Source organism: Pleurodeles waltl, chromosome 8 (assembly GCF_031143425.1).
Source record: "Pleurodeles waltl isolate 20211129_DDA chromosome 8, aPleWal1.hap1.20221129, whole genome shotgun sequence".
In the NCBI taxonomy this organism is placed as follows: Eukaryota; Metazoa; Chordata; class Amphibia; order Caudata; family Salamandridae; genus Pleurodeles; species Pleurodeles waltl.
In genome coordinates, this window is record NC_090447.1 from 1,499,128,918 (window position 1) to 1,499,155,351 (window position 26,434).

A 26,434-nucleotide genomic window follows, 5' to 3' on the forward strand; every position below is an offset into this window, starting at 1 on the left:
CCATGGACCCTAGCTAACCACAGTCTACCTTTCGTTCCTTTCATGGCCATTGAAGGGGCTTCTAGTTGTTCTTACCTGTTGAGCCACCATGGCATGCAAGCTGCCCAGCCTCTGCCAGAATGGTGACGGTATACCCCCAAGCCCTATGTATCTGGTGGCTACAGATCAGGCCAGTCCACCACCTCCCCCGGTACCCTCCAGACCCCTTTCGGTGACCCTCATATCATCATTGACAGCCACTGGGAGACATTTTATGCCATCACCTCGCCCACAGGAGGTCGATAACATCAGACAGTTGGGTACTGCCTGCCATTTGTGACTATCCCTCCCCAAATGCCACCCACTTGCGACAGGCTGGTGGAGGACTATCTGTCCTTACTCCGCCAGGAAGTGAGGCTTTCTTGCTCAAGGGAACCATAGAGGCTGCCAATGCTAGAAGGTGGTCGTGGTTGTTATTCTGACTACTTTCTGGTCCCCAAGAAGGACTACGGCCTTAGTTCTATCGGAGACCTGCACCCTTTCAATTTCTTCCTGAAAAAGAAGACATTCAAAATGCTTATGCTTGCACAAGTCCTTGTCTTCCTTGGACCTGGAAAACTGGTAGGTGGTGTTGGACTTGCAGGACACATTTTCATATTTCCATCCTATGGGCCCCACAGACTTTACCTGCGTTCACGTTGGGCCACAAGCACTTTCAGTTCACTGTGCTCCTTTTTGGACTTACCAGCACCCCTCAGGTTTTCACAAAAGTGATGGTGGTTGTTGTAGCTTATCTGCTGATCTTAGGGGTACTAGTCTTCCCCTTTCTCAACTGTTGAAGGCAGGCTTGCTTCAGGTGATTGTCTCCGTTCATCATACTACGGCAGAGCTCCTGCATTTGCTGGGGTTCACTATCACTCCTGGGATGGAGCAGACATCTTGGAGAGGTGAAGATCCAATGTCTCTGGTCTCGGTTGGAATCTGGGCTCCACATCAGTTCGTTGGAGCTCCAGGTGATCTGGCTGGCATTGAGTCTTTCTACTCTCCAAGTGAAGACTAGTGCAAGTGTTTATGGATAACTCCACCGCCATGTGCTCCTGCAACAAACAGGGTGGGGTAGTGGACCCTTTGGCAGGACACCTTGAGTCTCTGGACTTGGCTCAAACGTCAAGGCATTTCCTTGGTGGTTCAAAACCTTGTAGGTTTGGGGGTGGGGTTTACTTTGCCCATTTGATCCTGCATGACTTTCTTAGTGTGAATCAGTTATGCGGCTGGATAGTCTCTATCTGATCAGGCATTACCAAAAGTAAATAACTTGTTCTTCTGTGCCATGTGTGTTCCCTCTAAATTCACAAACATATCACCTGTCTCCCTGACTTTATGGGTGCACACCAGGAACAATTGTTTAACAGAACTTAAAACCCTATTGTGGGTTAACATAAAAAAATAACTGTTTGACATACTCTGCACCACATGGTGGGAAGGCTGGCAGCATAGGCATTGACTAAGGTGGAGTGTTAACTTTTTTGTGGGTGTGAGATTATCGGTGTGTGACATTTGGAGGTCATGATTTAGCAAGTTTCCCCCTAAAGGCTCCTGAATTAGATGGATATTCCCCTGTACCATAACATGCTATACTTTAGAAGGGGACCAACGACAATCAACTTTGTAATGAATAATAATGTCAGGTGCTTAATTAACCCACATGAACAGCCTTATTTTTAATCCTGCAGCATGGAAATTAGAATACTTCTTGTACACCTCTTGCTCAGTCTACCCTTGAGAATCAAACCAAAACTGTTGGCATGGTGAAAAACAGTAGTGTTTTTCCTTTTAACTGTAGTGATACTCTGATTTTATTTCAGGGATGGAGAATAAACTGAAACTACTACATGTAGAAGACCTGATAGTTGAATTCTACCAATATAAAATTAAGGAAGAGCCCTCAAAGACCCGTATACGCAGTCTTCTGGACGTCTTCCAGTGGGATTATTCTAGCAACACCAGGTGACTGTCATATTTACTGAAGAAAGCTTGTCTTGTATTATGATGCTAAAGTTTTTGTTTAAGATTTGTTAGATCTTTCCAAGAGACTCCAGCCCCTGTACAGATTTCCCCTGTGGCAACAACTTCCTAAATGCCACTGACATCATCAAGAATGCCCCAGGACACAGCCACACCTTCTCTTCTGAGAGACCTACACTGGCTGCCTATTGACAAGAGAATCACCTTCAAGCTCCTGGCCCACACCTACAAGGCCCGAAACGACACCGGACCAGCCTGCCTCAACCACAGACTCTCTTACACTCCGCCAGACAACTTCGCTCCGCCAACCAGGCCCTCGCCAACGTCCCTCACACAAAAAACCACAGCCGGAGGAAGATCCTTCCCCCGCATCCCCAAGACCTAGAACACCCTCCCCATCCACCTCAGGCAATCCCCCACCCTGATGCAGATCAGGAAGGACCTCAAAACCTGGCTCTTCGACTGATCCTCAGCATTCCCCCCCTCCCAGTGCCTTGAGACCCTCACGGGTGACTAGCCGCGCTTTAAAAATCCATGATTGAATGAACAGATAGGCCAGATTTTGCATTTTGGCATTTTGGTTCTATTCCAGCAGTGTGCCTTTCCACTTAAACAATAAAACTTTTAAATGTAGAGATGAGGACAGACCTTAAGGAGGCACACAGATTATGGTTGATCCACAGGGAGATGAAAAGGTGATATTAAAAGAAACGCATAGTAAAACCACAGTGTTCATATGCAAAAATCAAGACAACGTGTCAATTTCATGCTCTGCTTATCAGGCCTAAGCCTTAAGTTCAAAACACCCCTGTACCCCATTTTTTAAGTGAACCTTGCAGTGAAGCTTTTCCCACCAGTTTTGCTCCAATATGAGTTTCTCACCTATACCTCTTGATTTCTCACTTTTTGTGCCCAATACACCTCAACTTGTGTCCTTCAAACACTTCCCCACGGTTAAGAGACAAGCATTTGTTCTCCACCCTCTACAGTTGTTAAGATTAGCTTTAAAGCTTTTTTCTCCAGGTTTTGCTCAGTTAAAACTCTCTCTCCTTTATTAAAGTTCCATTATATGCTTCTAGCTCTTCAGCTTCGGTATACCCATGTCCATGGGAGTGTGCACCTAAGCCTTCAGAAAAGAAATGTCTGAATCTGCTAAAATCTCCACTCGGCTCTTCACTATGTGGCATCTCTTGGTATGGCCTTCAAGTGTAGGACCCAATTCAGGGGCTGCTGGGGAAGCAGGGGATACTGAGCCTTATCCGGGGAGGCGAGGGCATGAGGGGGTGTGACCATTTTTCTCTGATGTCCCAGGAGCTGTCCTTTCTACGAGTCTGCAAAAAGAGCCAGGTACAACCCTTTCTGCACTTAACTCTTTGGGTAGTGAGTAGTCCGACTTCTCAGAAAGGTAGGGTGTGGGGTGGAGGGATGCTTGAGTTCTGAACTCAACAATCAAAAGCCTAATGCTTGTCGTTTTAGAAAAGAAAGTATTGTATCACACATGGTACTTAATAATACACAGTACTATCAGTTTATACAGTTAATTGTCTCTGGGTGTTATCTGGCAGGTGTTCAGGCCACCCCACTCTGTCTCACTGGTATTCCCAGGCTCTGTCCCTGCTTCTGGGTGGTCTCCTATACTTTTAGATGACATTAAAAGTACCCTGAGTACGGTAGTAGTAGAGTAGGTGCATTTAAGCCACCTCTAAAATGGATATGTGCTCATTATCAGCCTCAACTGCTTATGGGTGAAATTTGTCCTCATAGGTCGGCTGTAGCCTGCCTTGTACCCCAGGGTACACCCACACATTTAGATGGGTAGTGGCGCACTGACAGGCAGTTCATAAGGGTCTCCTACCTCCGGTGCAGGGATGCATTCAGCAGTGCTCTCAATTCGCCTTCTGGCTTTCTGGGAGGTGGCAGTCATGATGTGACACAGATCCATCTGGATTCATAAGTGTCAAGCCTCCGGGTTTGGAGATGAGCCCATGTGAGGACCGGAGGGTCTATTACCAAGCTCTCTCCAGGGCCTGGAAACGCTTTGCAGATGACCCCTTTTGCTGAATGATCACAAATTTAGATAACATTGACCAGCACATGCTGTTCACAACTTCAGCAGCTGTAACCCTGAGTGGGCCAGCCACAACTTCAGCAGCTGCAGCCCCATCCATGCTGATCAAATCATCAGCAGTTGCAGCCTCAATTCCTTTTCTTCCCCATAGACTCCTTTGAATTGGAACAAGTGAGGTAGTGAGGTTCCCACGTTTATTCACAACAGGCAGTCAATAGATATGGATCCACTGTTGGAAACTGTACAACGGATTTAGGGTGGTTATCCTTCCAATGTCCTTTCTAAGCTGTTCTCCAGGCAGAGCTTTGCTGTAGTGATGCTCCTCATAGCAGGGATGACTCAATTTTCAAGCACCCACAACAGAGGTACCAAGAGGAATTGTTTCGGCTCCTGACGGCCATCAGCAGAACTGAAGGAGTTATCCAGAAGACAAACGGCAGGCCTCACCTAGAGTTTTCACCACCACAACAGGCACATTGAGATGAAAGTCTGAGGGTTTTTCAGAATTAATTTTAGATTGATCCTCAATGGTACACTGTTTACAGAAATATTGATTTGATGAATGTGTGGATTTTAGTAGCCGATATAGCAGACGTGAGCGCCAACAACAAAATTGTCTTTCATGATACAAATTTGGTGTTCGCTTAAATTAGCAGTTCAGAGGATTCTTTTAAATCTTTTGAGAATGTTTCTCAATTACTCCAGTATAGGAACTTCCATAGATTCACATGCTTGGATCCTTCCCTGTCGTCGAGATGGGATTCCCTGGTGTTATACAAAAGCAATGCTCTAATGCACATACACATTACAGGCACTAGGTCTTTAGATTAGTAACATCTGTCATTTTGTAAAAATGGACCAAACTCCAGAATCCACCAATCGGGTTACACCACCCTCTAGAACCCTGCTGTGAGGATATGTATTCCCTCAGATTTTCCACTGCACTTGGTGCTAAGGTGTCTCCTCTGAGCTCTGCTCAGCTCTCTAAGTTATTCTGAGATATTTTGGATTACATTTCTTCACAGAAGCTGAATTCTCTTCAATTTGGTGCTTCAAACTGACAACAGTGTCACACTTTTCAGATTTTCTGCTACCTGCATGAAGAAGAGGCTACATGTAGATGACCCACATGAGGATTGCATATACTGTCTCTATCCTAACCATAAGACAAGAGACTTCAAGGTATTTTGAAAGTTGTCTACTAAGAGATTTAAAGATAAAGAGGGTTGTCATAGCTGGCTGCAGAAGTTGAAGTCTAGGCACTACCCTGTCTCTGATGATGACAGTGCCTCCTCTTCTATGTCAGTCACCTAGACACCAGTTAAGAGTCATAGTGAAGATCCAACTACCCCTAAAGAACCTCCAAAAAAGGTGCTGAAAAAGTCATCTGAGGGCTCCTCAAAAAACTTGTAGCCTTCAAAGAAACAGTTGTTGCAGTTGGAGAAATCAAGGAGGCCACATTCCTTTCCAAAATCAAAAAAGGAATCTCCAAGCCCCGTCTTCAGGTTAAGCTCACATTAAAAAAAAAAAAAAAAACAGCCTCTGCACCGTCAACAGCACCATCATCGACGATATCCTCGTTGACAGCTCAAGCGTCAACGTTAACATCAACCCTCGTCACCATCTGTGACGACAGCAGCTTCAACAGTCCTCGTCTGCGTTCATTTCCACTTCGTCGGTACTCCCCATTTTGTCACCACACATACAGTCTCAATCGATGCTGCACACCTCATCGACTATCTTCCTGCCAACAGAGCACCCACAGCGACTCCGCTACTGCTGTCGACGATACCTCCCCTGGCAATGTTTCCTACAACGACACCTCTGTCAACGAACATCTTGCCGACGCCTCCACCGTCAATTACAACGATTCATCTCTTGCCGATGGCCAAGGAACCACCAAGAAGAAGTCAAAGACCAGTCTACATAGCCTCTTTTCTCATCGACGGAGCAGATAGGACTTAAAAAGCTTGCAAAACATTGTTTAACCCCCATCTCACTTCTCCAATCAAAGTTTCCAGGCTGGTACCATTACACTTCTTGGATGAGGATGATTTGGAGCACGTTTACTATATGGGGTGGCTAGAAGCCCTTTACAGCTACATGTCAAATGTCAAGAATATGCTGTTTAAAAAAAAAAAAGTGCCTTTTCCTGGAGCCAGGGGAAGAGGACAACCATCATTCAATTGATACCAGCTGTATTGGTGTCCATCTTACTCCACCTCATTCACGCCACCAGGCCCCAATCTCAACAAAGGCAACCACCCTCAGAGGCATACAACAGACCTCCTCACGGAGGGAAGCCCGAAAGTAAGCGCAAGGAAGGCTCCCGTAGGCAATGACTGGGTGCAAGCACCCGCTACCACTCATTCTACCCCATCAAGTCTTCAAGGAACGCTGAAACATCACCATCATTGGCATCAAATAACCAGGGACAAATGAGTGCTAGATATAATACAGTTTGGCCACCTCCTAGAGTTCGTACAGATGCCCCCAGTGACACACCACCTTCTCTGGTACAACTAAAACACCTGTTTGCTCATCTTAGATGTGGAGATCATGTTGTGCAAAAGAGCAATAGGAATCATACTCTGTTCTCAAAGGGGGAAAGGCTTTTACTCCTGCTTTTTCTTGTTTTGAAAGTCTTGTTTATGGAGACTGATGTTGGACTTAAGAGAGCTAAACAAATACCTGAAGAAGCAAACATTCTGCATGTTCACATTGCAGGACATCTTACAACTTCTCAACAGAGCAGACTACATGGTCTCCCTGAACTTTCAAGATGTGTACTTTCATATACCCATTTACCCAAGACACAAACGTCTTAAGATTCACAGTAGCTGGCAAGCATTTTCAATTCAAAGTCCTTCCTTTTGGACTCAAGTCTGCACCCTGGATTTTTACCAACTGTCTAGCCACTGTCACAGCTTACCTAATACGCAACCAGCATCAAATTTTCCCCTATTTGGACGACTGGTTAGTATAATATACCAGTATCCAGTCGGCACCCAGGTCCGTCAGAGCAACCTTACACCTTTTCAAGAGCTTAGGCCTCACTCTCAACCAAGAGAAGCCACTACTCCAGCCATCGACAAGGATAACTTTCCTGGGGGGCTGTACTGGATACAGAAAGAGCCAAAGCTTACCCAATGCCTTCAAGAGAAACTAACTGCCCTAGTGAAGCGAATACAGAGAAGAAAGTCTCTCAGTTCGATGGTACAAATCGTTGATAGGGATAATGTAATCTTGTATAAACCTGATTCCCTACTGTTGCCCTCATATGCGCCCACTCCAAGAGGAGCTACACAAGCAGTGGAAACGGGCACAAGTGTCCTTTGAAGACATAATACAGGTAACTCCAAGCATGATCACATCTCTCAACTGAACAGTTTGTGCAAATGTCTCAGGAGGACTACACTTCTTAGCTCAAACTCCCCTGTTAACAATAACAGATGAGTCAATGGAGGGATGGGGCGCATACCTACAGGATCTTCAAGTAAGCGTCAAATGGCCCACTTCTCACTGCACTCCATCAACCTCCTCGAACTGAGGGTGGTATATTTGGCATTACAAGCCTTTCTTCCAAGAATTTGCAGGTCGGCAGTGCCTGTCAGAACAGACTATACCAAAACAATGCACTACATCAACAAGCAAGGAGGAACTCGCTCCCATCTCCTAGTCCAGAAAGCACAAACCAGTTGGAATTGGTGCATTCAACATTCGGTGTGCCTAAAGGCAGGACATGTCCCAGGCCTATCAAAATGTAATTGCAGATTCTCTGAGCAGACTGCCATCTACCCACGAATCTGAATTAGACCAATGAACACTGCACGGAATATTCCTTCAGTGGGTCAAACCGAACCTGGATCTCTTTGCAACCTCCCAAAACGCCAAACGCTGGTTGTACGCAAGCTGGCATCACCAAAAGGGGTTGTGTAGGGTGGGGATGCCTTTTCGATTGCATGGTCAGGATTCTATGCTTACGCCTTTCCTCCAATCCCTCTCCTCCCAAGAGTGATCTGCAAGATCAAGTGAGTGCCCTGCCAGATAATTATACTAGCCTCTGCATGGCCACGCCAACATTGGTACACGGAGCTACTACTAATATCTCTGTCCACCCATAAAGATAATGCCAATTCCTTTGTTGCTAACAATGAACCATGGCCAAGTGAGACACCTGGATCCCAAATCTCTGAGCTTATCAGCATGGCTCCTGAGTTCAATTAATTCGGCCATTTGAACATCCCTATTGATTGCAAAGAAATACTAGCCAAAGCCCGGGCGGATAGCACAACCAAGACATACAGCCTAAAGTGGAAAAGATTCTGTTTGTGGTGCAGGTGTGCTAATGCACATCTGCGGTCTTCCTCTCCGGACAAGATCTCACCTTACCTGTCGAATCTAGCGCGCTCAGGATTGCAACATGCATCCAGTAAAGTTCATCTGGCAGCCATTTTCGGTTTAGGAGAATGTCTGTTAAACCATCTCTTTGGTCTCAGGGGCCCGTAATGCAATTCTTAAAGGGTCTTTTTAGGTCCTGTTGTCCAGTCGGAGCCCCTCCTCACACATGGCAGTTGAACAGAGTTCTTGGCCAGCTGGAGGTCTAGCCATAGGGACGGTCCTTAACATGTGAGAAATTAATTTGATTCTTGCTGAAAGGAGAGGAAAGGGGTTCTTAATTAAGGCTCAGGCTGTCAACTAAGTCGTAAGCACTAAACCTTGAAGTATCCTGCCCACACGGGATCCAGAAGCACATTTCATAAATCTATCCAGAACTTTTTTCATAAGTCAATTTGATCTAGTTTATTAGCTCCTTTTCTTTTTAGCAAATTTCATTCATTTTTTTATTTTTTTTAATGTATTTTTTAAAGAGGCACATTTTTAAAATCTTTAAGCTTTAAGTTCACTTCAGTCAAACTATTGAGTAGGAAACTATCCCTAACCTTTTTTAAAAGAAGAATGGAGGCAGAGTTGGTAGATAACTTCAAACTTTAAGGAACGGTAAACCCCTTTTGTAAGGAAGTATGTGCCAGCAGTATCCCATAAGTGGCAGTTGCATCAGTTCTTTTTTCCTGGGTTAATGACCCTAGAGCACAGATCTTTTCCATTTAAGCTATTGTTTTACTTAACAGATCTTCTTGTCTCATCTTTGTTTTCCTACATTTCAAAAGGTTTGTAGACACAAAAGCTTTAATTTTTGTCAGGAAAATGCCTTCACTCTAAGTGCCTGTGGACAAAAGTTTATTTTTTTGACGGATTCACTGTTTTGTATGTTACCTGTCATTCACCAACAGGACAAATGCAAAAACTGTCAGTTTATCAAGAGCCTTACATGAGACCGACCATTAAGACTACATGGTGTGAAGAACAGATATGTTGAAAAAGGCTCATAAGCCTGTAAAGGGGGCTTGCTCTACCTCGGGTAGGCCTGGCTTCCCGAAGGAGAGAATCAAGGGGAGTGATAAAAGTAGTTTCTCTCGACCAAATGCTTTGTTCAGAAAGACAGAATATTGATTTATTTGTCCAGATATTGATCATTTGTCCATCAAAGCTCAGTGTAATAGTGGAACATCGCTTTGATTCTGCAACATCCCTTCGTAGCTGATGGCATTGTGGGAGAAGTTAAATGCAGGACATCTTCCAGCTGTCTGAATCTATAGTATTCCAAGGTCTGTTCCCGGACTCAGCATGATTTCTCCTCCCCAGTGGATGAAATGTCTAAATCTCTGAGACCATCCCATAGTTACTCACACTCCTCTGTCAATGCCATACATAGCTCTCAATTCAGCTTGTCCTGCTAGTGCCTCATCCAACGCTATTAGCCATTACAGTGGCTGCACTACCTGAGATTACAATCCTTCCTAGTCTTTATTTATATTCCAAGGTCGTACCTCTTCAGAACACATCTACTTGTAGACCATTTGAGGTAGACTTACATCATGAGAAATGTATGCGGGGACATTTTCCATAGTGTTCTTTGCTCAAATTAAAAGCATCTTACTCTTAGTAAACCTTTTTCTTTGCCACTCTCCTTCGTACCTTCTACAGAGTTCGTGCAGGGGATGCTGCTAATATGTTTCCATCTTCAACATTTGGATCTTTGAAACTCTGCATCGGAGACTAACATCCATGCACATGCTACTTTTGATACCAGGCCTGATAGAAGCAGCTTTGGCTGCCATCAGAGCTGATCTTCCTCTGTGCCCAAACATTTTCAGGACTCTGGATAAATGTCCTTTAATTTTTTAGAGTTGGTTCTTAAGCAAATTTTACTATAGTACCAGTGGACAAGAGGTACAAAATGTCAGTGGAACGCTCGGATAATGAGACATAGAAACTAGATTCTGTAGGCAGGAAAGTCCAGGGCCTTTTTCTTATGAAGACTTCAAGCAGTGTTGCCCTTATAGGCAGATAAAGCTGTGCTCTCTGGGAACGCCTGTTTGTAGATCTATTCAGAGATAAACAAGTTGACTTCCTGGAGAATTTGAATGAGGGCGTGATGGTCTTTGAAAAGATTATATAAATTGCAGCAGACCTGGCCACCCATGGTTGATTTGTCTGGCATTAACAGCCTTCAACACTGAGGCCCCCCACCCCAGAAAAAAACATGTTAAACCCTCCGGTAGAGAGTTGCTGTGTCATTTTTTTAAAGCAACATTTCATTATTTCAAGCTACAGATAAAGTAATAGCCAAAACCACATTTACAGAAAACCAACAATGCAATACTTTCCTAACTTAATATAAAGCATTTCTCTCCCAACCCACAGTAACTCCCTAGTGAGTGGGTACAAGGGATTAAGGCCATGCACACATTAATTTGTCCTTCATATAATCAACATATGCTTATTAGTTGTCAGTTCAGAGAACAAAACCTTTCCAGTTTAAGAGGTAAGTTTTAATGATCTCCGATATTTTGGACATCTTTGTCAAACTCACTCCGCCCCCATTAGATATGTGGCCAAAGGTTGACAGATGTGATCATATTCACTTTCTATATCATTTAACTCCTACTTCAGTTTTTCTATCATAAGTAGCATCCATAATTGAATCCCCTATTCCTGTATTTTTCGTCTAGTTGTGAACTTACACTTATGGGCACCTAATTGTTTTGTTGCCAACATATTAATGATCGCTCTCCAATCTGACATAGATAAGTGTATGAAAAGGGCCTTGTTGCAGTTACCCCCCCCCCCCCACACATTTTGCCTGATATTGATGCTGACTTGACAGTGTGCGGGGACCCTGCTAACCCGCCTCAGCACCAGTGTTCTTTCACAAAAAATGTACCATTGTTTCCACAATTGGCACACAGATAAGTCCCTTGTAAAAGGTACCAGTGGTACAGAGGACTCTGTGACCAGGGAAGGTCTGCAGCATGTTGTGCCTCCCTAAAGGACCCCTCACCCAACACATGCACAGCGCCATTGCAGGTTGTGTGTGTTGGTGGGGAGAAAAAGGCAAAGTCGACATGGCATCCCCCTCAGGGTACCATGCACACAACACTGCCCGTGACATAGGTAAGCCACCCCTCTAGCAGGTCTTAAAGCCCTAAGGCAGGGTGCACTATACCACAGGTGAGGGCATAGCTGCATGAGCACTATGCCCCTGCAGTGTCTGTCACTTCTTAGACATTGTAAGTACAGTGTGGCCATATTAAGTATATGTCCTGGGAGTTTGTCAAAACGAACTCTACAGTGCCATAATGACTACAGTGACTACTGGGGAGTTTGGTATCAAACTTCTCAGAACAATAAACCCACACTGATGCTAGTGTTGGATTTATTACAAAAATGCACACACAGGGCATCTTAGAGATGCCCTCTGTATTTTACCCAATCCTCCAGTGCAGGACCGACTGGTCTGTGCCAGCCTGCCACTGAGAGATTAGTTTCTGACCGCCTGGGGTGAGAGCCTTTGTGCTCTCTGGGGCCAGAAACAAAGCCTGCACTCTGAAGTGCTTCACTCCTCCCCCTGCAGGAACTGTAACACCTCACAGTGAGCCTCAAAGGCTCAGACCTGGGGTTACAAGGCCCCCACGTATGCAGCAAGTCCAGAGGGATAATGAGAAAAACAAGGAATAACTGCTCCAGCCAGGTCCACCCCTAAGGTGACCAGAGCTAAAGTGACCCCCTCCTTGATAAATCCCCCTTCTTGCTTTGGAGGAATAGGACTAATAGGGATAGGAATGTGCTTCCCTCCCCAGAGAGAGTGGGCACAAGGAGGGTGTAGCCACCCTCTGGGACAGTAGCCATTAGCTACTGCCCCCGACCCTGAACCTAGATAAGCAGGTTTCCTGACAATCTCAAGAAAGCTGAGCTGAAAACCCCGCAGAGAAGAGGAGACACCAACAGACTTGGCCCCAGCCCTACCCGCCTGTCTCCTGCTTGGAAAAGCTGCAAGAAAAAATAGCAACCTGTTCTGCAGGACCAGCGCCCCCTGAAACGCCTCCAGGGGACTGCCTGCACCACCGAGGACCAAGAAACTCCAGTGGACAATGGACTGGTCCAAAAAGATCAAGAAACCAACTCTAAATGGACTCGCCTAACTCCAGAAGCAGGAGTCCAACTTCTCTGCACCTGACTCCCCCGGCCTGTGTCCAGAGAAACCAGCTATCCAGAGAGGATCCCCAGGTGAATCAGACGTGTCCACCCTGGGCTGACCTCTCTGCACCCCCACGATGACTCCTGCAGAGGGAATCCAGAGTATCCCCCCCCCCCCCCCCCCCCCCCCCCGACTGCCCGGGACAAAGATATCAGACGCCTGGAGAAGCACTGCACCCACCTCCCCCAGGCCTGTGAGAAACTGACCTCTGGTGCAGCAATGACCAGGAGGTGGACCTCACCCTTGCCCAGTCTGGTGGCTTGCAGGAGAGGCCTCCCTGTGCCCTACCTGAAGCACCTAAGTGACCCCCGGGTCCTTCCATAGAGTTCTATTGAGAACCCGATGCCCTGTTAACACACTGCACCCGGCTGCCCCCGTGCCGCTGAGGGGGTGGATTTTGTGCCTACTTGGGGTCCCTCCATACTCCTCCAAACCCCCCTGGCCTGCCCTCTGACAATGTGGGTACTTACATGCAAGCAGACTGGAACTGTAGTACCCCCTGTTTCCATAAACGCCCACGTTATTTTTGCTCCTGTTTGACCTCTCACTTGATCGGCCCTGTGTTGCTGGTGCTGGGTGTTTGGGGTTGCCTTGACCCCCTAACCCCCCCCCCCCCCCCCCCCACCCTCTCCCCCCCACAACGGTGGACTACCTATGCCCAGTAGATTGAAACCGTAAGTGAGGTACTTACCTCAGAAACTGTACCTTACTTAACTCCCCCAGGAACTGATGAAAATTGCACTATCTTTTTTAAATTAGCTTTTTGCCATTAAAAAAAAAGTGTACAATATTGATTCTATTCAAAACCCTAAGTATTACTATGCAAAGTACCTTTCATTTAATGTACTTACCTGCTAATTGAATCTTGTGGTTCTAGAAATAAATTAACAAAAATATATTTTTCTATATAAAAATCTATTGGCCTGGAGTTAAATCATTGTGTGTATTTTCACTTATTGCTTTTGTGTACAACAAATGCTTAAAACTACCCTCTGATAAGCGTAAGTGCTCGACCACACTATCGCAAATAGAGCATTAGTATTATCGCCTCTGTCAAGCCTCTTGGGGAACTCCTGGACTTTGTGCACACTGTATCCATTTTGATATAGTATATACAGAGCCAGCTTCCTACAATAAGTTTCATTTTTTGGGGTCGTATGCCCATTAAGATTGTTCCACGGTCATGCCATATTGGATTTCCAAACACCACTCTCGCTTGACTTAAAAATTTCTTCCAGAAGATTTTCAATCGAGGCCTAGAAACCATGTGTAAGTTATATCCTTCCTACGTACAGTCCTCCAGTACAATCGTATTGTGTGTCCATTCATCTGCTTCAATTTCATTGGAGTGATGAACCATACCATCATCTGATCATACTTTCATCCCTGGCTTTTCACACTTTTGCAAGAATAAGGGCTAGCTTTCCAAAGTGCCTCAGTGAAGTGCAGAGATAACATTATTCAGCATATAATACTATTTTCTTATGTACATTGGAGCCTGTATCCATCAGAACAGAACACTTATTCAAAATAAGGTATTTGGGGAAAATAGAAATGAAGTTTTTCCCCAGGTGGAGTGAGGCACTTTATCATTTGAGGATGGTTGGTGCTGAAGACTTAGGCGCTCATAACAAATAACAATGGTGGTAAAAACCGCCTACTGCCGCGGTGACGGCCGCCAACATACTGTCACCTCTGCTCTCATCCGTCTGTCAGATTATGATCTCTGCCGGACTTCCACTACAAGAAGGGAGGAAATCTGGCAGTGATCATACCAGTGGACGGTGGTAAGCTGGCACTGCTACCACCAGCACAGTCATGCCAGTTGAATGCTGCCAGCCATATCATGACCTGTGATATGGCCTGGCGGTGTTCTGCTGGCAGTGCCTGCTGACGGTAGCAGCACCCCTTTCCGTTCCCTTCTGGAGAACCTCCTCGACAAAGGTAAGTCGGGCTTAAGACAGGGGAGGTGGGGGGGGAGGGGTGTTGTGTGTCCGGTTGTGTGCATGAATGTCTGAGTGCGTGTGTGAATGCGTCTGTGTGTCTGGGTGTGAGTGAATGCGTGTAAGAATGGTGAAGTGAGTGCATGTCTGCATGTCAGTGTGATTGTGTAAGAATGTGTGTGAGCATGTCTGGAAGTATGTGTGTATGCCAGTGTGAGTGGGTGTATGCGTGGTGGATGTGTGCGTTTATGGGAGGTATGGAGGGTGAAGGGGGTGAGTGTGAGGATCGGAGAGGATGGGGGAGTTTGGATGGAGGGGTTGGGGGGTGTCAGGTGTGTGTGGGTGAGCCGCCTACCGCCGACAGGGAAGGAATTCCCTGTCACCTGTAGGGCCTACCACCATGGTTTTCGTGGCTTTGCTAACGCCCCGAAAACCATGGTGGTAGGCCGTCTTAATGCTGCCTGGTGTACTATGCAGGCCGCCGGGCTGGAGATTGACATCTCCGGCCTGGCGACTGAAAGCCATGGCGGTAGGATTGGAGAAGTGGCAGGTTGGCTACAGCCAACTAGTCATTCTTGAAATGTGGCGGTATGTACCGCCAGCCTGTTGGCTGTACTACCGCCACATTTCCACTCCCCACCAGTGTCATAATGATCCCTTAGTGATTTATCTCTTTACAAGAGATAGTTCGGACACAATTTATCTTTTTCCCTACTTGTTGTCTATTTGAAAGGTGTATATAGGATGTATTTGATCCTCTTGGGGCCCTGCCAAAATTTGGCATTACTTAAGGCGAAAAGTTGATGTGGAATAGTGTGTATATTTCTTAAATATTGTATCTATAAAAGGCTTACAGTGTCACATTCTCAAATGTAATAACAGGCAGAGGGAAATGTTTGTTTATTTTTATTTTCTCGCCAATGTCTTTACATTTTTCTTTGTGGAGGTTAGTAGATTTAGATTTTTATGATTTATTCCTATTTAATACAAGCGTGAAACGGGTAGGCAATCCCAGAAATATATAATTTTTTAAAAAATAAACAAAGGTCTAAATGCTGTAGTGGGTCATTTGAGTAGATTGCTCAAGGATTTTCCAAAGAAACTGATCTGTGCAAGTTCACAAATTGTGCATCTAAGTAAGGTTCTTAAAAGAAAAATGGAGGTAAAAAGTTTTTATCTTTAACGTTTTGCAATTAAGGCCAATCCACAAATGTAATTTTGTTACTTTGATCCCTCTTTCATTCTAACTTTATAAAGTGTTTGTGCTTCATCTAAAACACAGCAATGCCCGGAGCAAACAATCAGCCGGGGTTTACAATGACTTGTCATGTTGTACCAACCATGCTTCTTTTGATGAGGAAAAATAATTAATAGAAATTGGGATTGGGAAAAGGCTATGTATTTTCAAAAAGTGTTTTCTTGACAGTGACGTACAGAAAATCAATGTAGATAATTTCAATAGATAATACAGTCATGCGCTCCCACACTTCTGTTAAGAAAGCCCCACCAATGCAATTTTGGAAGGTGCAAGAATGTTTGGAGTAAGTTTTGCAATATTTGTATTGGCCAAAAGGAAGGTGAGTGCAGGGCGGTCCATGGCAAGAACAAAATAAAAAGTGGATTAAAGGGGAAGCTAAGCTCTGAAAGTAGAGGTGAACATTTACTTTGTTGTGATGTGAGTTCTCATATAGACCTCCAGTCGCAGATATTTAACTTAGAATGTTAGCCAGGCGTCAGACTGGATCCAGAAAATCTTGTAGTAGTCTGCGCACCAGTGGATGCCACAGATAGGCTCATCGTCCTCACTGGAAATGGTGTGAGCGGGGCCTATATAAGTGCCACTCCACTGTGCTGACCTCTGTTACTTTCTTTCCACACTATCAGCGCTGATTCAGAAGAGCTACCTTAATAATTGTTTGACTGCGGTTTCCACTTTTTTCTGACCTTTTTTGATTATCTCCCTGTGTACCTTAGGGATGTCCCCTGAGAGAAGTGGATTTTAAACCCTGTGAGACCTGTCGCAGGCAAGGTGACACACCCCTCCCTTACTCCCCAAAAACCTGGCTTCCTTGTGGTGCTTGTACCCAGACTACTACTCCAATGCCTCCCCCAACATTCGAACTGTGAACCTCAGTGATCCAGTAGTGTCATGCAGCTCCTTGCAGTTTTGTTAGTCATTCCTACTTAAGTCCCACAAAAGAAGTTACTATACTGTGCTGGTCCATGTCTTCAGACGTGGGAACTACGCCACATACCTCGGTCCAGCTCACACTTCTCCCCCACAGAGCCTACATGTGCTCTGCACCTCCCTGACTTCCCTGAATTGGAGAGGCTCCTACCCAACTCAGTTTTAGGAGGCTGTGCACCTCATATTTGGGTGTCCGGACACCTCTGGAGCACCTTCAGACTCCACAGATTTGAGTGGTTCCCTGAGTGGGTCTCCGCTGGCAGGTTTTCACCCCTCTGGATCCAGATCTACTCAGTTCGCAAATCCACATCCTTCACTGGGGTTAGGTCCCGTGGTGCCATTCTTGGTGCCAGCAGCACCCAACCCATCATTATTCCAGACTCCGATACTGAGCCGGATCTGCAATGTCTGATAACTTCAGTGCCGACTGGAACTAGACTTTCCGGGTCAGAGATGGTCCCTTCCTTTCCTGACAGGCCCTGTGAGGAACATGACTGGTGGATCTGAATATTTATTTGGCTATTCTGACCCCTTTGAACTGGCAGAAGATAAGTGATATGAGGACCTACTGTTTCCACTGGTTTGGACACTTCCCCAGAAACTGGCATGGTCTCTCCTCCTAGTGTCACAACTGAGGAAGGGCCCTCCTTTGTTATGATACAAAGGACAGCTGAGGCCCTCTGCTGCCCTCCTCGTATTTCAACACCAATGTCTTCATGGAGCAGTATCAACCCATGGTATCCCCCCAAGAACCCCTTTATCTCCTTTAATGATGTCCTGCTCAGGGCCTGGGCCAAGCCCTGCACTGGCACCTTGGTGCACAGGACGTTTGCCTGCCACCACCGCCCCACTCATGGGGACTCTGGTTTTGTCCCCGCAGCCCAGAGACCCTGGTGGTGTAGGCTTCAGCTTCCAAAGTTCACCCTGGCGTGTTCCCTGCCACTTCACTTGATAGAGAATCCAAGATGCTGGATACCTTTTTATAAGAGGCTTTTCTCTTCCACCGCCTTTGCAGCATGGTCCGTGAACACCATGTGCCTTTTGGCCCATTATAGATATACAGTGCGGGACCTGGTTGTGCAAGTGCTGCCCATGGTTTTGAAGGAGGCCATTCTGATCCTGACTCGCTGATGGCAAGGATGCAACAAAGTTCGCTATTTGATAAGCACTAGACACAATGGACTCAATGGGCAGTGCCATTGCTTCATCAGTGCTCTTATGGCTTATCAGGGGATGGCCACTCATTCCTTATGGACATGCCTTTTGGCAACAAGGCTGATTCAGCACTCAAGCTCTTCAGTCTAGGGTCACTGTGTGGTCGTTGGGATACTCCATGGTCCCAAGCTAGCCATATTCTTCACCATTTATAGAAACCCCACTGTTCGATGGCATATGTTGCTGCAGATACACATGTTTGGCACAGTCCGCTGCCTGGTGTTGGGCTCGGAGTATTACAAGTTGTTTTTCTTCGAAGAAGTCTTTTTTGGTCACGGGACCGAAGGACTCCTCCCTCTTCGGCTCCATTGCGCATGGGCGTCGACTCCATCTTAGATTGTTTTTTTCCGCTGTCGGGTTCGGACGTATTCCTTTTCGCTCCGTGTTTCGGTTCGGAAAGTTAGTCAGAATCTCGGAAGAAAGCGTCGGTATTGTTCCGTTCGGTATCGGGATAGTTAGGTACATCGACACCGATCATCGGAAGACTTTGGGGTAGCTTCGATTCCCCCATCGGGGCCTGGTCGGCCCGACCGCATGCGACATCGAAGCCGATGGAACGGACCCCGTTCCGTTTCTGCCCAAAATGTCACAGTAAGTATCCTTATACAGATCAGCACTTGGTCTGTAACTTGTGCTTGTCCCCCGAGCACAAGGAGGATACCTGTGAGGCCTGTCGAGCCTTCCGGTCCAGAAAAACACTCCGGGACCGAAGAGCCAGGCGTCTACAAATGGCGTCCACGCCGACAAAACAACGTTTCGATGACGAAGAGGAAACATTCTCGGTTCCGGACTCAGAATCCGGAGACTCCGATGTCGAACAACAGCAACAAACTGTGAGTAAGACGTCGAAAAGTAAAACCATCGAGAAAACGAAAGCCCAGGGGACGCCACTGCCAACAGGCCATGGCTCGACCCATAAAACAGGCGACCCGTCGAAGGCGCCGAAAAAGGGCACGCCCATAGCGAAGACACCCGACTCCGGTCGAGGGACCGCCATGGAGCAACCTCGGAGCCGAGATAGCGGCTCCGAGAGACAAAAACAAGATACCGGCACCGAAAAACATCGGCACCGAGACTCCATGCCGAAAGGAACAAAAATTCTGTCGGTGCCGAAGCCGAAAAAAGATTCTCTCTCGGCGCTGAAAATTTCCACACCTTCATCCTACACAGAGGAACAAGGAATAAGTGGCCAGATGCACAGATTTGGACAAGAGCTCCAAAGTGTAGAATCAGACTACACACAAAAGAGACTGTACATCCAGCAAGATACAGGGAAGATATCAACCCTTCCCCCAATAATGAGGAAAAGAAGGATCGGTCTCCTCAAGGATGACGCACAACCTCAAGCCAAAGTGGTTAAAGTCACGCCTCCGCCCTCTCCACCACAACAGGCATCGCCGGCACAAACACCGCCACAAATGCACTCACCAGCGCAAACTACCATAAGTCAAGATAATCAGGATCAAGACGCTTGGGACCTATACGACACCCCAGTGCCGGACAATGATCCAGATTCATACCCCACAAAGCCGTCACCGCCAGAGGACAGTACCTCATACTCGCAACTGGTGGCTAGGGCTGCAGAATTCCACAATGTCCAACTGCATTCCGATCCTATAGAGGATGATTTTTTATTTAACACCCTCTCGGCTACACATAGCCAATATCAATGTCTCCCAATGCTACCAGGGATGTTACGGCACGCAAAACAAATTTTTGAAGAGCCCGTAAAATCAAGAGCCATCACCCCAAGGGTGGATAAAAAATACAAACCACCACCCACAGACCCAGTGTTTATTACTTCGCAGTTACCACCTGACTCAGTAGTAGTAGGGGCAGCTCGCAAAAGAGCAAATTCCCATACATCTGGCGACGCCCCACCTCCGGACAAAGAAAGCAGAAAATTTGATGCGGCAGGAAAAAGAGTAGCATCACAGGCAGCCAACCAGTGGCGCATCGCAAATTCTCAAGCGCTGCTGGCCAGATATGACCGCGCACACTGGGATGAGATGCAACTTCTCGTAGACCATCTTCCCCAAGAATACCAAAAAAGGGCGCAGCAAATAGTTGAAGAGGGACAAACGATCTCAAACAATCAAATCCGCTCTTCACTGGACGCAGCCGATACTGCAGCGAGAACAGTCAACACTGCTGTCACCATAAGGCGACACGCTTGGCTCCGCACTTCAGGCTTCAAACCTGAAATCCAGCAGGCTGTCCTTAATATGCCCTTCAACGAAAAACAACTTTTTGGCCCTGAAGTGGACACAGCCATTGAAAAACTTAAAAAGGACACAGACACGGCCAAAGCCATGGGCGCACTCTACTCCCCGCAGAGCAGAGGCTCTTTTAGAAAAACTCCATTTAGAGGGGGGTTTCGTGGCCAACCCACAGACACCACCAGCCAACAAACAAGAACCACACCATATCAGGGTTCATTCCAAAGGGGAGGTTTCAGGGGATATAGAGGGGGTCAATTCCCAAGGAGTAGGGGAAGATTCCAGACTCCAAAAACACCTCCACCTAAACAGTGACTTTCAAGTCACGCAACCCCTTCACTCAACACCAGTGGGGGGAAGACTAAGCCAATTCTACCAATCTTGGCAACAGATTACAACAGACAATTGGGTATTAGCAATAATCCAACATGGCTATTGCATAGAATTCCACAAATTCCCACCAAACATCCCTCCCAAAACACGCAAAATGTCACCACAACATTTAGAACTTTTAGGACTAGAAGTTCAAGCACTACTGCAAAAGGATGCAATAGAGTTAGTACCAGTACAACAAAAAAACACAGGAGTTTACTCCCTGTACTTTCTAATTCCAAAAAAAGACAAAACATTAAGACCAATATTAGATCTCAGGACACTAAATACCTACATCATATCGGACCATTTTCACATGGTCACACTACAAGACATCATTCCACTGCTCAAACAGCAAGATTACATGACCACATTAGACCTAAAGGATGCGTACTTTCATATACCAATACACCCTTCTCACAGAAAGTACCTAAGGTTCGTATTCAAAGGAATACATTACCAATTCAAAGTGTTGCCATTCGGAATTACAACTGCACCAAGAGTGTTCACAAAATGTCTAGCAGTAGTAGCAGCACACATCAGGAGACAACAGATACATGTGTTCCCTTACCTAGACGATTGGCTAATCAAGACCAACACAGTAAAAAAATGCGCAAACGACACCACATATGTCATACAAACCCTTCACAAACTGGGATTTTCCATCAACTATACAAAATCACACCTAGAACCGTGTCAGACACAACAATATCTAGGAGCAACCATCAACACATCAAAGGGAATTGCCACTCCAAGTCCACAAAGAGTGCAGGCATTCCACAAGGTAATAAGTGCTATGTTTCCAAACCAAAAGATACAAGCAAAATTTGTGCTAAAACTTCTAGGCATGATGTCATCATGCATAGCCATTGTCCCAAACGCAAGACTACACATGCGACCCTTACAACAGTGCCTAGCATCACAATGGTCACAGGCACAGGGTCAACTTCAAGATCTGGTGTTGGTAGACCGCCAAACATACCTCTCGCTTCTATGGTGGAACAGCAAAAATTTAAACAAACGGCGGACATTTCAGGACCCAGTGCCTCAATACGTTATAACAACAGATGCTTCCATGACAGGGTGGGGAGCACACCTCAATCACCACAGCATTCAAGGACAATGGGATATACACCAAACAAAATTTCATATCAATTACCTAGAACTGTTAGCAGTATTTCTAGCGTTAAAAGCCTTTCAACCCATAATAACACACAAATACATTCTTGTCAAAACAGACAACATGACAACAATGTATTATTTAAACAAACAAGGAGGAACACACTCAACACAATTGTGCCTCCTAACACAAAAAATATGGCAGTGGGCGATTCACAACAACATTCGCCTAATAGCACAATTTATTCCAGGAATACAAAACCAACTAGCAGACAACCTTTCGCGAAACCACCAACAAGTCCATGAATGGGAAATTCACCCCCAAGTTCTGAACAAGTACTTTCAAATTTGGGGAACACCCCAGATAGATTTGTTCGCAACAAAAGAAAACTCAAAATGCCAAAACTTCGCATCCAGGTACCCACACCGCGAATCACAAGGCAATGCTCTATGGATGAGTTGGTCAGGGATATTTGCATACGCTTTTCCCCCTCTCCCTCTCCTTCCATATCTAGTAAACAAGTTGAGTCAAAACCAACTCAAACTCATACTGATAGCACCCACATGGGCAAGACAACCTTGGTATACAACTCTACTAGACCTTTCACTAGTACCGCATGTCAAACTACCCAACAGACCAGATCTGTTAACACAACACAAACAACAGATCAGGCATCCAAACCCAGCATCATTGAATCTAGCAATTTGGCTCCTGAAATCCTAGAATTCGGACACTTAGACCTCACACAAGAATGCATGGAGGTCATAAAACAAGCTAGAAAATCTTCCACTAGACACTGCTATGCATCTAAGTGGAAAAGATTTGTTTACTACTGCCATACCAATCAAATACAACCATTACATGCCTCTACAAAGGACATAGTAGGATACTTACTACATTTGCAAAAAGCGAATCTCGCTTTTTCATCTATAAAAATACACCTCGCAGCAATATCTGCTTACCTACAAACTACTCATTCATCGTCTCTATTTAGAATACCAGTTATTAAAGCATTCATGGAAGCGCTAAAAAGAATTATACCACCAAGAACACCACCAGTTCCTTCATGGAACCTTAACATCGTCTTAACAAGACTCATGGGTCCACCTTTCGAACCCATGCATTCCTGTGAAATGCAATATCTAACCTGGAAAGTCGCATTTCTCATTGCAATCACATCCCTCAGAAGAGTAAGTGAAATACAGGCATTTACCATACAAGAACCATTTATTCAAATACACAAAAATAAAATAGTTCTAAGAACAAATCCAAAATTTCTGCCAAAAGTAATCTCACCATTCCATTTAAATCAAACAGTAGAATTGCCAGTGTTCTTCCCACAACCAAATTCCGTGGCTGAAAGGGCACTACATACATTAGACATCAAAAGAGCACTAATGTACTACATTGACAGAACAAAGCTAATCAGGAAAACAAAACAACTGTTCATAGCTTTTCAAAAACCACACATAGGAAATCCAATCTCTAAACAAGGCATTGCTAGATGGATAGTCAGATGTATTCAAACATGCTATCTTAAAGCCAAAAGAGAATTGCCTATTACACCAAAGGCACACTCAACCAGAAAGAAAGGTGCTACAATGGCCTTTCTAGGAAACATTCCTATGAGCGAAATATGTAAGGCTGCAACCTGGTCTACGCCTCATACGTTTACTAAACACTACTGTGTAGACGTACTAAATGCACAACAAGCTACAGTGGGCCAAGCTGTACTAAGAACATTATTCCAAACTACTTCAACTCCTACAGGCTAAACCACCGCTTTTAGGGGAGGTAACTGCTTTGTAGTCTATGCCAAACATGTGTATCTGCAGCAACATATGCCATCGAACTGAAAATGTCACTTACCCAGTGTACATCTGTTCGTGGCATTAGTCGCTGCAGATTCACATGTACCCTCCCGCCTCCCCAGGAAGCCTGTAGCCGTTTAGAAGTAGATCTTAAATCTTAAACATTTGTACATTTGTAAATAATTATTATAAACTCTTAACGTACATACATATTCACTCCATTGCATGGGCACTATTTATAGCAAACAACTCCATCCTCACCCTCTGCGGGGAAAACAATCTAAGATGGAGTCGACGCCCATGCGCAATGGAGCCGAAGAGGGAGGAGTCCTTCGGTCCCGTGACCAAAAAAGACTTCTTCGAAGAAAAACAACTTGTAATACTCCGAGCCCAACACCAGGCAGCGGACTGTGCCAAACATGTGAATCTGCAGCGACTAATGCCACGAACAGATGTACACTGGGTAAGTGACATTTTCATTACCTGCCACCGTCCTCCGATCGTCTGACACGAGTACCACCGCTCCTTTTTTATTCCAGGAAGAGCAGTTTTTGTCCAAAGGCCATCAAGAGGGTGCTGACATCGAAAATAGTTTGTTCTCACTACTTTCTGGTGCAGAGAGAGGTCAGAGGACTCTGCTTTGCCTTTGATTGACGCTTTGTCAATGCCTTTCTGAAGATGGAGGCATTCAAGATGCTCACACTTCCTCAGACCCTGTCTGTGCTCAACCTTGAAGACTGCAGAATGCCTATTTTCATATCCCTGTCCTAGAGGCCCATTGACATTGCCTGTGGTTCACAGTGACCTAAGAGCACTTTCAATTCGCTCAGCTTCCTTTTGCCTAGCCAGGTCACAGGAAGCGTTATGGCCACAGAAGTAGAAACTGGGTGGTATTCCCACTACTTCTTGTGCCAAAGGACAGAAGTCTTTCGCCCCCCACCCTTTCTTTTTTTTTTTTTTTTTTAAAGATCTTCACCCTCACAGTACCTTTCTATGAAAGGACCTATTCATGATTCTCGGACTAGCCCACGTATTGACGCTGGATCTGTCATCCCTGAATCCCAGAGACTGAATGGTAGAGTTAGACCTTCTGGACTCTTATTTCAATATCCCTATTCTGCAGGCCCCTAGGCACTGCCTGTGGTTCACAGTAGGCCAGGAGAATGTTTAGTGGGTGTTGCTCCCTTTTGACCTCATCAGGGCTCCTCAGGTTTTCACAAAAGTGATGGTAATCACGGCACACCTTTAGAGGTTTGGTGTTGGAGTCTTCCTCTGCCTCAATAACTGGCTGATGAAGGGTGGCTTGCACAGGCTGCCGTAGACCACCTCCAGGTGATGGAGAACCTTCTAACAGCATTGGAGAGCACTATCAAAGTTCTGAAATCACACCTGACTCAATTAAGATGCTCCTGTTCATAGGAGCCATCCTGGATACGGTGCAATTCTTTGCCTTTTCCCCAGAGGGAAGAAGATCCTAAATATTGAGGCTGATATTTCTTTTTCATTCCTCGTCCTGAATCTCAAAGTAATTCTCAGACTTCTGGGCCTTCTGGTCTCCTGAATCATTCTGGTTGGCTGTACTTGGAGGCACATATGGGCTCTGCAGAGTGATCTCAAATCTCAGTGGGCACAGCACCAGGGGAACTTGATTTCATCCAGGGTCTAAGAGAATGCAGAAGATCTGTATTGATGGGTGCTCAGCTGCGATTGGACTTGTAGCAGACCCCTCTTCTTACCAGCACCCAGAGCTAACGGTGGTACAGAAGCATCACTGCTTAATTGGGGATGCCATATGGGAGAGGTGAAAATCAGAGGACTCTGGTCTCCATCTGTTGTGAACTCCAAAAGTTAGGCTCAGTTCACAAAACGTTTAGTAAGCCCGACTCCTCTTGGTCCACATTCAGCATGTCATTACCTTTTGCAGATCTCGTGAAAGTGTCTTTTCATGCAATGACTTCTAACATCAGTCTGCCCCAAACTACACTATCTACATTTTAATGTTAGACAGAAGATGTGTAGGGGAAACATAGTACGAGTTGATGTATTTTCATCTTACTTGTTTAGACCCCTTGTGTCACCGAATTTGGAAATTCCCACTAGATTTAGCAATATAGGCTAAAGGTCAATGTGACCACTGAATTAAAGCAGCCTTTGTACCAGGCTTATTATAAGGGTCCTGCCAGACTGCGGGAGCATCCGATTTTAAGCCAAGAGTCTATCTAGTCAGGATATTTTTTTTTTAAGTGTATAGTGTATTTCATAGTGCAGCGTTTGAATATGCTATTCTAATAACATGCTGTTTGAATTTCCATTGCACCCTTGAACCCTTAAGGCTGTTAGTAACCCTGAAAGCAGAAACACAACACTTGCAGAAATGATCAGTGGGTTGTGTGGGGCTACAGTATTCTGGGCTTCCTTACTCACTGATGGTGTTTTGAATGAATTCCTCACACCAGTAGGTTAGGAATCCAAAACTTGCAGACCTGGGTTCTAGTCCCTATGTTATACAACATGGCACTTAAAGTTAGCGTCGATTTTTTTTTCTTTTTATTTTATTTTTTTAACCTTTGAGTTGTCGGAGTGAGCACACTCAAAACAACGATCATTGCAAGTAATGAAATGACCATTGTACTCATGATCACCTCATACAGACAAAATAAGAAAGCACCTATTTACTATAGGTTAGTCGAGCTTGATTCCATAAAAGGTTATTCCAATTTGTGGTTTTCTAGGTTTTGAATCTGGTTGTATGTTAAGTTTTTAAATGCTGCCTCCTGTTGTGATAGAAATAAATTACGGAGACAAAAACGGAACATCTCAAAAATAGGAGTCCCAACGTGGGCAGTTACATTTGTAATAGCTGCACAACCCATGTTTGCCTTAGAAACATCT

General features: G+C 45.3%; 1 protein-coding gene across 3 annotated transcripts in view; it reads left to right on the forward strand.

Annotated features, from left to right (window-relative positions):
• The window catches only part of MAEL (maelstrom spermatogenic transposon silencer), a 999,863-nt gene that overhangs the window by 709,381 nt on the left and 264,048 nt on the right, over positions 1 to 26,434 (forward strand). For all 3 annotated transcript variants that reach the window (XM_069202741.1, XM_069202739.1, XM_069202740.1), the window contains exon 8: positions 1,845 to 1,986. In XM_069202741.1, the coding sequence (XP_069058842.1) occupies positions 1,845 to 1,986 (142 nt within the window). The remainder of the gene's footprint in view (positions 1 to 1,844; positions 1,987 to 26,434) is intronic.